Source organism: Castor canadensis, chromosome 11, assembly GCF_047511655.1.
Source record: "Castor canadensis chromosome 11, mCasCan1.hap1v2, whole genome shotgun sequence".
In the NCBI taxonomy this organism is placed as follows: Eukaryota; Metazoa; Chordata; class Mammalia; order Rodentia; family Castoridae; genus Castor; species Castor canadensis.
The window spans coordinates 126,050,070-126,062,272 of NC_133396.1; the positions used below are offsets into that span (position 1 = coordinate 126,050,070).

General features: G+C 42.0%; 1 protein-coding gene across 5 annotated transcripts; it reads right to left on the reverse strand.

Moving 5' to 3' along the window:
- Nucleotides 1-1,356: 1,356 nt before the first annotated feature.
- Dyrk3 (dual specificity tyrosine phosphorylation regulated kinase 3) lies at nucleotides 1,357-11,755 on the reverse strand. 5 transcript variants are annotated; one of them, XM_074048471.1, is made up of 5 exons: nucleotides 11,341-11,755; nucleotides 11,051-11,142; nucleotides 9,402-9,513; nucleotides 8,209-8,307; nucleotides 1,357-3,548 (listed from the first exon to the last, which is right to left on the reverse strand). In XM_074048471.1, exons 3-5 carry the CDS (start codon nucleotides 9,483-9,485, stop codon nucleotides 1,974-1,976), a joined length of 1,758 nt encoding a protein of 585 aa, XP_073904572.1. In that variant the 5' UTR covers nucleotides 9,486-9,513; nucleotides 11,051-11,142; nucleotides 11,341-11,755; the 3' UTR covers nucleotides 1,357-1,973. The 5 variants fall into 5 exon arrangements, with proteins under 5 accessions (XP_073904572.1, XP_073904569.1, XP_073904570.1 ...); XM_074048468.1 differs by lacking the exon at nucleotides 11,051-11,142; XM_074048469.1 differs by lacking the exon at nucleotides 11,341-11,755 and having other exon boundaries at nucleotides 11,051-11,334.
- Nucleotides 11,756-12,203: the final 448 nt, after the last annotated feature.

The following is a 12,203-nucleotide window of genomic DNA, read 5'->3' on the forward strand; positions in this document are numbered from 1 at the left end:
CTTCCAATCTTGTAGAGTTTGCAGAGTCTAAATTCTAGAAGAATAAAAATTAAACTGATCACTCTGAGAACTACTTACCGAACATACATGCTCAGAGCAAACATTTTGGCAGAATTTGGGCATACTTTTGTTTTGGAGAAATGTGGAAGTAAAAGGGAAAAAAACAAAAACAAAAACCAACAGCAGTGAGTGAGGTAGTTGGTCTCTGCCCCTTCTCCACTCTCCACAAGATGTTTAGCTAGCAACTAGTTGTACTACCAGCCCTCAGAGTTTAACTTTAAATCTTATATAAAAAGGTTGTTGAGGTGTGGTACATGCCTGTAATCCTAGCTACTTAGGAGGCAAAAAAGATTAAGAGGATCTGCCTCGGGCAAATGGGTCCCTGAGACCCTATCTCAAAATACCCAATACAAACAGGGCTGGTGGAGTGGTTCAAGAAGTAGAACACCTGCCTAGCAAGCATGAAGCCCTGAGTTCAAGCCCCAGTAACCCCCCCCCCCAAAAAAAAAAAAAAGAAAAGAAGGTTGCTGAAAGAATACAATTCTGTGTGTGGTGGTGGTTATCACCAATTTCTGGACTTTCCAAGTAGTTTTCCTCTTATAACTGAAGTTCACTCAGAACCTAGAAAAGTGCAGCAAGTTCAAAGTCAAAGGGAAAATGTGGCACATTAAGGTGGCAGGTGGCTGAAGAGAAAACGGAAAGCATTTCTGCTATAGTGAGTTTACCTGGCAGTGATTTCTTTCATATGGATCACAGACCCTGAAAATACAGCAAGCAGCTGGTCCAAACAGATAATCAAGGAGTGGGGGGACTGTAGTTCTCATGCTGATTCTCCCTTTAGAATTCTGGGTCATTTGGGACAAAATGTTGCTTTCTATTACTTGAAGACGGGGGAAGAAGGATGCACGACTTGGTTTTAACCTGTGTTAGTCAGCTTTCCGTTATTATAACAAGTATCTGAGATAAAGAAACTCATATAAAGAAAAAAGTTTATTGTGGCTCACAGTTTGGAGGTCAGTCCATGGCCAACTAGCCCTATTGCTGTGGCTTTGAGCTACGGTGTCACATCAGGGCAGGAGCACATGGAGGAGCAAAGCAGTCTACCTCATGGCTAGGAATTGAAAGAGAAAGAAAAACAGACCAGGATCCACAATCCCCTTCACGGGCACGCTCCCAGTGACCTGAAGCCTACCACGAGGGCCTGTTTCTTAAAGGTTCCACCACTTCCCAAAAGCATCAAGGGCTGGTGATCAAACCTTTAAATCCATAGGCCTTTGTAGAACACTTATCCAAACCACAGCAGTAACCTACAGAGCTACCTGGTAAGTGGGAAGATGTCTGTAAAATGCTTTTGAGTGCCCAGGAAATAAATCAGAGGCAAAATAATAACACCATTAATTAAATAAAAAAAAAAACATGCATCAGAGTATTGAAGGGAAAGAACTGAAAAGTAGTGACAGCAACTATCCAGGTGACTAACAACTTCGAGGTGCTCCTGGGCCCCATATTCTGTTGTGAACCCTTCACCTAGAGTAGCCCACAGAATGGCATACTGGAGCAAGAGATCTAGCTTTGCCTCTCATCCACTCCTACCACCCCAGACTATCACTCTAGACAGATGAGGAGGGAGTCAAGAAGTGAGTAGTCAGCATGTATTTTTGGAATTCCTTCTACCTTGAAAGAGATTTAAACCAAGATGGAACACACAGGTTGTATACATCTGATGATAATAACAAAGATGCATGGACCTATAAAAAAGTCATTTAATGTATATTTCAGATGGCCAATACAAGCTGGTTAGCCCTTGAATAGTTTTTTTTTTTTTTTTAATAATCATATAAAAATGTTTTGCCTTGTTTAAAAAAAAAAAGTCTAGTCCAACAAAAACATCCACCAATGGGCTTGCATTTTTTTCCATTTGCAGGTCTGCAAGGTGATTAAAAATACATACACATGCATCTCTGAGCTGTCCATTAGCTAATCAGTTTTGGCAATACACTGCACAGAGGTATACTGCCATTGGTTTCCGACATTAAGTTAGCTTTAAGCTTATTGGCTATGCCGACAACTGGAGGCAGCTTGGAACTCAGTCCCTGGAAAGCACTTGTAGGATTAACTACATGTTTCCCTGGCACCTTCTCTATGGTGAGAGGTCTGGGCACAGATTTGCTAATCCAAGGGTGTCTTAATGCTTGAGCCGGGGTCAGGCGGGCGGAGGGGTCCCACTGAAGGCATCTTTTCAGGAACTCTATAAACAAATAGTCCTCACAGCCTTTCAGTGCTGCCCCCCAGTCCTTGCTGCCTGGGGGACCCCGCTTTTTACCCCTACGTGAGCGACCCCCCGCCAGTACAACCCTCCCATCTGCCTGAGTACTGGCGGAGCAGTAGCGGGGGAGACCCTTGGAATTAATAAAGTACTTGGCACGTTTGGATTGCTCTAGAAGTTTTGATGGTGGCATCCCCAGAAGCTCTATCATGCAGGCCAGCTGGTCTCCTTCATCCTCTCCAGGGAACAGAGGCTGCCCTGTTAAAAGTTCGGCAAGGATACAGCCAAAACTCCATATGTCAATAGGCGTGCTGTAGCGGCATCCTAGGATGATTTCTGGAGCTCTGTAGAAGCGAGACTGGATGTACGTGTAAAGCTTCTGGTACTCAAAACAGCTGGACCCAAAGTCAATGACCTTGGTGGCACTGCGCCCATGGTGTTTCAGGAGAATGTTTTCGGGCTTCAGGTCACAGTGAATGATCTTATTTTTGTGGAGAGCATCCAAGGACTGCAGGATGGACTGAGCAAACTTACGTACCAGCTGGACGCTAAAACCCTGAAACTTATTTTTTTTAATCAGCTCATAAAGGTCTATGCTCAACAATTCGAAGGCAATGCAAACGTGATTCCGGAAAGTGAAACTCTCCAGCATGTGGATAACATTCATGCTACCGGTTTTATCCTGTTTTTTAAGATGCTCCAAAATCCGGATCTCCTCGGCCGCTTGCCGATGAAAGCGCTTTTCATTACGCACCATTTTTAGGGCCACATACTGTCGAAGTTTGTGATCATAGACCCGAGCTACCTGCCCAAAACTCCCCTTGCCAATAATTTTCAGCACCTCATATCGGTAAGCTAGATGGTCTCGAGGTACGTGGATATAGGCCCCGTCAGCATCATCGTACCCCCCATTATTGGGACCGCCAATAACTCCCTGCCTTTTTTTGGCATTTGGACCCACAAAGTAGATTTCGGGGTAGTTGATGATTTCCATCTTCTCATAAGCAGTAAGGTGGTGTTTATACTGCTTTAGTGCTTGCTCAGGAGTCAGAGGTACCACTTTGGGTGTTTTGGAGGAACTGCTGGATTTCACCGTATTCAGGCTTTCTGAACTCTTCCCTTGAGAAACAGTTGGTGAGCATTTTTCCAAGTCATTGAAGCCATCTGACTGAAGAGGTTCAGGTCTTCTGCTGCCAAATTCTTGAAACAGCTGTTCTACCTTCATCTCTCCTCCATTCAGAAAGTGCTGAGTGTGATCTCTGGTTAACTGCTCAGTGGTGACCTCAAGGAAGAGAAAAATGCATACAACGTTAAAGTCCCTAGAAACATTAGGAAGATGAAAGGATCTTCCCTCAGGCTGAACAATACCAAAATGTCCAGTCATGTTTATTTTAAGGTTAAAAGACCCGAACAGCTAAGAAAAGCAGCAGTCTCTAAGAGACTTGGGTTATATTAGTTCTCAGACTTCCTGAGTATTAAGGCCACCTTGGTCCCCTATGTATGTCTTGCTTTGTTCAAGACAATATGTCTGTCTTTCCATCCCTAATGTGCTAGAGTTGTTCATAGAGATCTTTGTACTGAGATTCCTACCACCCCCTCATCTACTCACGTCCTAAATGCCTTCAAGACCCAATTTCAGTCCTCTCTCTTCTACTGCTTCAAGCACATACTAATTAACCTCATGTTTGAATTGCAGCTTTTACAGTCTGTTCTATACTTTTTGCCACCGATTTTATATATATGTATTGTATATATGCATGTATATATAATGTGTACATACACAACACATATGTATACATTGTCTACTAATTGCACGTATCTTCCCAAATTTAAAAAGGCACATAGCAGAATTAAAATAGTGCATATTGCTGGGTGACAGTGGCTCATGCCTGTGATCCTAGCTACTAGGAGGCAGAGATCAGGAGGATCACAGTTTGAAGCCAGATCAGGGAAATAGTTCAAAACACCCTATCTTGAAAAAAACCTTCACAAAAAAGGGCTGGTGGAGGGGCTCAAGGAGTAGGCTGAGTTCAAACCCCAGTACTGCAAAAAATAAAATAAAATAAATTAAAAAAAAATAAAACAGTACATATTAAAGTGATCTGCAAACAATGAAGTAGTATTAAGTAACAGGCAGGATTTGAACCCAGGTTTTCTGACTCCCAGCCCAGGGCTCTTCCTATTGATACTGCTCATCACCAAGTTCTCCTGGTGCCTATAAGACTCTTTAGTAGGGCTGGATGCTTATTATGGCTTGGATCAACCAAGGTCTTCTCCACCATCTACTCCCAGGTCCTCATATACATTACTGCAACCCTAACTCAGCTCACTGAATCACAGAAATTCAAAGCCAGAGACAACCCTGATACCACCTGACCCAATTCTTCACATATTTGATAAATAACAGAGAGAATCTAAGACCACTGGGGAGCTTCTTGCAAAACCTTTCCCTAGTAACAGCCTTGTGAAAAAGAAGTATGACTCTTCTTACTGAGTTTTGTGTAAGCTTTTCTTGGGAGGACAGTAACTCACAAAAGAAAGTTCTACTTATTTCTCTGAATTAAAGTGAGGAGTCTATGAATGGAAACAAGATTCTCTGAAATTAGATGGAAGTAAAGGAAAGCAAAAATAGCCAAACAACTAAAAAGAATTAAAATAAGAAGGGTGACTTCATAAGACGATGGATATGTTCATTGACTTGATTGTATAACCATTTAATTATGTACAGCAAAACAGCATGCTGTATATCTTAAATATATATAATTTTTTTAAAAGGAAAGAAAAACTATTAAGCTATGTTAAGAAGAAACTAGAAAGAAAGAAGAACCATTGAATTTGTTATTTAAGGAAAGTCTAGAATACTTAAAAGAAAGGCTATTTTTCCCAATGGATGCTGATCAGTTTCAGAGGGCCTCCAGTATCAAGGGCAGGTAATTCCAGAGGAGCATGAACGGTTAGCTAAAAAGCAGTCAAACCTCTCAGAATACAGAATTTTAATATAATCCAAGCAAACCAAAAGTTGTATCTATATATTACCAAAAATAAATGAAAAATGAAAAATATGAAAATGAAATTACAAACAACACACAAAAAACAGGATAAGAAGGCCAGACTTTGTGATGCCCACCTATACTCCCAGTGTTACCCTTGCCCCAAAAAGATGGATAAAACAATTTAAGTGTTGGCATATCTCAGATAGCCCCTGAGCTAGTGATAAAAGCATTACTTGGTTCTTTATGTCATTTAATCAGTACTGTAAGATATTGTAAGACTGAAAGCAAAAGTGAAGCACCTAACTTGACTATTACCACAGTGTGGCACCTGGCTATCAAGAGGCCAGATATAGACCACCCGGCTTTCTCTGATACCAAAATAGAGAACTATTACTGGTCAAGAAAACAAATAGACCTCTAGGCAGAACTTCAATATCTTGCTAAAATGCAAATGCAATGCAACATTTATTTTTATCAGTAATTAAGTTAAACCACTGTTTCTGCTTTTAAGGATGAAAAAACAGAAGTGGATTACAACCATCCATCTATCCACTACTCACCAGTACACTCATTAAAGCACTTATTAAAACTAAATGTCATCTCACTACTCAGCATTTGTGCTAAAAAAATTTTTAAAAACCAAGTGTTTGAAAAGCTATAATCTATCTACTAGAGGATAAATTTGGCTGAACTAGGGAAAGATTGCTTGTTTTTATTACACTCACATAACAAAAACAAACATCTGCATGAAACTTAAGTTTTCCTTAAAATTTTTGCTACCTAACTTTAATAATCTAATAATTACTGCTAAAGATTTTGGAACACATCCTGAAGAAAGATGGTCAGAAGGCCTGGATTGGGATTCTGGCTACATGACTTAAAAGCTGTAGACCCCAGGGCAGTTTATTTTAACCTTTCTTAGCCCCAGTTTCTTCATCTGAAGCATGTGGATAATAATACCTGCTTGCAGGATGTTGTGTGAATCAAGTTATAATTCAAGAGAAAGACCCTGACAAACTATAAAACATGTTCAGAATACTGGCCCAATTAGGCAAAATTCTCAATAGATTCCTTCCCTTTTCATTTTCTCCCTTCTCCCTGTGGTGGCTTCCTCCCTATCTCCAGTCTCCCTCCTCTAAGCATCTACCATTACAACACCTGTCCAGTGAGGGCCTGGTAACAAGGCCTTCTCACAGAGAAGCCTCACCTACTTTCTCCCCCACATAAAACCTGCTTTCAACTTGCTAAACAAGTTAATGTGTTACCTCCTACGGATAAAAGAACTTTCACAGAAGATCACTGCCTTCCCCCAAAGGAATGCCTCTCTAGAAACTGCACTCACCAATGACAAGCTAGTAGGAAAGACATTTGTGGGCCAGGGCACATCCCTGGGAGTCTCACCTACTCTGCCTACATGGAAGGCTGAGCTGGCTCTGGAGCTTTTCTCTTCTGTTTGTGATAGAGAGAGGGTCTCAGGCACACTCCATTAATAAGAAGATATGAAACGGAAGTTTAATTTCTATGGAATTAGTACAGTAAGATGAAAAGATGTCACTGGGATTTCCTGACGCATGTTTTTTCTTAAAGTGAGCCTCAATCTTACTACCTGCAACTTAAGTCCTACTTTTGCCCTTAGGAACAACAGAGAAGTGTCCAAATTTCATGTGCAAGACCTTGAGATAGCTGAAACCCTGCCACTCTTCAAACCATTTTCCCGTAGGCTCACCAGATGCATGGACTGCGTCCCTCTCACTTACTTCCCACATGTTGGTTTCCTAGTACCCTGCTTGCATTCTCTGTATGGTCTGTATATCTCTTTGAAGGGTGGCTTCTAGCACAGAACACACTACTAAAGGTGTAGTCCACTATGGATTATTAAGGCTCAAATCGCCAGCAAACCTGCAGAATTCCAGGAAGAAATTTTCCCTCACAGGGAGGGGGTTCTCTTTTAAATATTTCTTTCCTTTCCTATAAATAACTCAAATATTGGCCCAAACCAAAATCAAGTCGGCTGTACTAGAAATAAAACTTTTAGCTGTGCACAATGGCTCACATCTATAATCCTAGCTACTTGGGAGGTAGAGTTCAGGAGAATCGCTACTTGAGGCCAGGCCTAGGCAAAAAGTTAGTGAGACCCATATCAACCAATAAGCCAGGCATAGTAGGTCTATACCTGTGATCACAGCTAAGCAGGAAGCATAGGTAGGAGGATTGTAGTTCAAGGCCAATTGGTAAAGAAGCACTTGACCCTATCTGAAAAATAACCTAAAGTGAAAAGGGCTGGAGTAGTGACTCAAGTGATAGTGTTTGCCTAGCAAACCCCAGTACTATCAATAAAACAATAATAAGTAAATAAAACTTTACTTACATTGCTCTCAATCTATAATGTTTGCACATGTTAAAATGTAATAGTTATGAAACATTATATAGTTCTAGTCTAAAGTTGCAATTACAATAACCAGGAATATATACAATGGACTCTAATAAATGTTTTGTTAAGCATGTAATTATATCCAGAAAGACAGAGATCGCCAGATTTTTACATGTTTTCTTTCTTAAGAATACTTCAAATACATTGTTAATTTGGAGGGTTTATGGTGTTTCAAATATAATCTACTGTGTTAATTGAGTCCTAAAAATCTCATGGAGATATTCGGAAGGAATATTCATCTCATCCAGATATAAAAACTGCCCTCTGTCCAGATCTTGGCCCTAAATCCCTGTAACACAAAACTTAATCCAATAAAAGCCTATCTGTAGATGATTTGTAGCTTACAATAAGAATGCAAGAACATTTTAAATAAATAATGGAGCTAAAAGACTTTGTGAAAAGAGCAAGAGGGACTCAGGATGGAGTCTCAGCATAATGAACTTTTAAGTGCTACCAAGAGGTCAAAAGCACATTTTTTCAGCAAAGTTTGCAGTTAGAATCTGAAATCTTATACTTACCAAAAACTTATTCTGAACAGCGTGTGTAAGAAATTCATTTTGATGCTGAAACATACAATTTAAGTGACCTACTAAGAAGGAGATCAGCATGGACCAACTCTGAAATAAAGTTAAAATGAACTAAAGTCAGATGTTAACCCTCCAGCTCAACTACAAAAAAGTTTCCTACAGAGACATGTGACTGACAGCAAGAAGTCAAGAAGTCTGATGGTCCATACAGGGATTATGGGTCTGGAGTTCTTAAAGGCTTTTATATACTAAAGAAATAGACTGACAGAGAATGGAAAGAAACCCTATTGCACTCCAGAAAGGAGACTAAAAATAGGGTGACCAGACTTCCAAATATTTTTAGTGCATGCTTTGTAATATTATCAGCCTTCAGAGTGCTGAAAAGGTTGATTTTAATAGAAAAACACTGATGAAAACTTGGGAAGAACTATGAAAAATGCAAGTAGTTTTTCCATACAGAAATGATTGCAGGTTTTAAACACAGAAACATGAAAGACTAGCGGCACAAAGTAATCATTTCAGGTATTCAATAGTTTCCTTAGATGACATACACAGTATATTTTAAAGTCAGCAAGACAGCTTTCGCTTGTCTTGGAATTAGTCCAAACCCTGCTCTGACTACTGCTTCATGTATGTTGAAGGAATGTGAATTAATTTCTTCATTACCTTAAGTCAAATGGTGTCAAAAGCTAAAGTGTTTGCAGTACTGAAAATTATTAAATGTTTCAAAACCCAAACTGTGTTGTTCAAGCTTAATTTGTGAGTTACAAAATGGTCCTCTTTCGCATACTAATAAGCCAGAACTGCATTTTTGTCTCGCAGGGGAAAATTGTACAGATCTACAAATTCTGAGCTATTTTCTGTTGTTTTTGTTAAAAGGAGCCTCTGTGATATGCTGTGTATGTCATCCTCTATAAAACAAGCATTATCTAAATAAAAGTACCATATTATTTTTTCCTAGTGCCATATATTTATCTGAGTACAAGACGAAAGGTGGGCTCCAAATCAAAACCATTCTGAAAAGCTAAACTCAGACCATAGAAACTGTTTTCCTAAAGTCAGGAGAAATCAAAAGGAAACAAAACATCTGTTGCCAGTGATACATAACTGTACCTTGAGCATTCAGTTGCACTTCCTCCTTCCCAAGACAATTAGAAGTGTAAAGAATGACTTCTTTCACTTACATTTAACCTTCTGGGTGGAGGTGGTTCAGAAGGATTGCAGAGTACAGTTGAGCAGGGTGGGCATTTGGTTTCATCTATCATCATGAAGGTATCGTAGACACCATCCCCCAATCTAGTGAAAGAATTACAGATAAAAATCTGTCAGCAACTGAAGAATATGAACTTGCATTTCCAAAACGTCCTATATCTTCAGTGCTTTGTAATTGCTACAAAGAACAATTAATAGAAGTAAATGTCTCATGGGAACCAGTGGGGTGTTTGGCAACAGAGTAGAAGAATTCTGATTTTTCTTTTCTTCATTTGTGTGTGTGTGTGTGTGTGTGTGTTTAAAGACAGATTCAACTCATATTTTAAAACAAGTCTTACTTCCTGAACGTTGTTTAAAAAATTAGACTATCAATTAACTTACTACTTGACAATGAAGGCTAGTTTGAATATGAAGCCTAAAAACAGGAAGAGAAAAGCATGACAGAGCTGACTGTTTCTTCATAACCTGAGACCTGGATTCTAATCTCAGCTCTACCATTGGTTGTGCTGCCTTCCCTCTGGAGCAGGTTATGTTGACAGGAAGAACAGTTCAGTCTACACACTTTTGGGTCTTACCGACAAGAAATAAAAGGTCTTTTAGGGCTGTGTTCTCTTAACTTACCTACTTACATCTACCTAACTTTTAGAAAAATACAGTGTTTATTACAGCAAACACTAAAGGGATACTTTAAATTACAAAAGGTACTGAATTTCACTTCTGTTCCTCCGTCAAGTCCCAGTAGCTGGGGCAGGCAGATGCTAAATGATTAAGGATCATGGCTCTGTTCTCTAACACTCTGGCACCACCTCTGTACGGGCACACAAAAGATGGAGAGGATTTACTGAATTCACAAGATGGCCCTGAATAATGTATTTCATCTGCTACCAAAACCATGCATTTCCCCGTGACAAACATCCGCATTTCACTGTATCGTTTCATATTACAAACATCAATTCAATAATGACCATGTCACAGGCAAAAAATGATTTAACGTCCTTTAAATTGTCCTGGAATATTTTAGCTGCCTTTAAAAATGTTTCGTAAAATTAGTTCTAGAGTTTGCTTGATATATTAAAGGAATACAAAGGGTAAAATAGACGTACGAATATTTTGGAATGTTCTCTTTTTGAAAAAAACATGCTCACATTCTGATAGAATTATTTCTATCTTTAACAAGGAAATGCTTCACCGACAGAAACTAAAGATTCTGGACGTGACTGACGCTTTGCTATAGCGTAATAAAAACAAAAGGGACAGGCATCCACATTTACAAAGAAAAAGACTCTAAACACCAGCAAGATTTCCAACTAATAGAGAAAAATAATCACAGGAAGGCTCCATGCAAATGAAGGGGGGGGGGCGCTCCTTCTCTCCACTTCGGAGTAAACTACAATGCAAGGCGGAGTATCTCTCCAGATAGGATCCAGAGAAAGCCCTAACCCAGCACCACCTCTTCCCTGCATATCCGAAACTAGACCGCACCCCTCACTGCAAAACACCAAGAGTTCACCCTTATTTATCCACTCTGAGCAACAGGGCTTCTTTGAAAGGTACTGCTCGGTGACTCCCCAAGCTTGCGAAAAAGCCCCACAAAAAGCTCTGGGTTTCCGGAGTCCCTTACCATATACACGCCCGATCCAGGGCTTCAGATAATCCAGGGGTGCTGATTCTTCCTCTTACTCCGCTCTAGCCTCCTCCCGCACTCTCCGAGGGCTGGAGAGGGGAGGGGGCGCTGATGGAGGGGAAAGGAGGGGGCTGGTCCCGGGAGGGAATCTGACCCCTTCTCTCCTTCCCTCTGGCTGGGTGCTCACCTAACCCCCAGCCCAGGTCTTCTCCGCGCCCTAGCCTCGCCCGCCAGCTCCAGGCGCTCACTCGGGGCGCCTCCAACCCGTTGCCCCGCGGCGCCGTTACCTCCTCTGCTGGGGCGGGAGCCTGGCCCCGGGCGGCTCCGCATCCTTCCGCCCCGGCCCGCGAGCCGTGCCTCCCATCGCTAGCTTGGAACCCCCCTCACTAGGGGAGGGGCGGCGGTTGGAGGGTCCGCGGGCCGCGTCCACTTGCACTGGGACCGCTGCCTCTGCCTCCGGACCGCGATGCTTCCCCGGGGACTCGCGGCCAGACACTGCAGCTCCGCGCGCCTCAGCTCGAGACTGGCCCTGGCTGGGAGGGAGACCAAGCGCAGAGGAGGGGGGAGGAGGGAGGAGGAGGAGGAGGAGGAGGAGAGCGGCCTGGTCGCCTAGCAACCGAGGCACGCCCCCGGGAAACGCCTCTGCGCAACGGCGCGTTGACGCACGGGGGCGGGGCAGGGGCCTGTGCTCTTGTCCAGGGTTGGTGCCCTCCGCCCCGCGCGCTGTTGCTGGAGGTTGAAGGTGCGGATCCCCGCGGCTAGCTTAGGGTGGGGACACGCTTCGGGCTGGGGTGGGTGGGGGGAGCCCCGGATGAACAGAAGCACGTCACTGTTGGCGTTCTAAAACCTCCCGCGTGGATATGAATGTAAAATGGATATGTGTATTATTTCAAGATTTTCCCACTAGCTGGTACTGCGCTCCAGAGGGCAACGGATGACCTAAGGAAGCTGTAATAATAAACTCATTTGTTGACACTGTACAGTACGTGCACTAACGAACATTATCTTACTCAATCTCAGTAACCACACCACGTGAAGTCCCTCTTTTACAGATTTAACTGGGATCCAGAATTGAAGGTGGGGCTTGTCTAGCTTCCCTGAAACAGCATGGGGCGGATGGTAGGGTGCAAAGAGCCGTTTTGGAGATGAG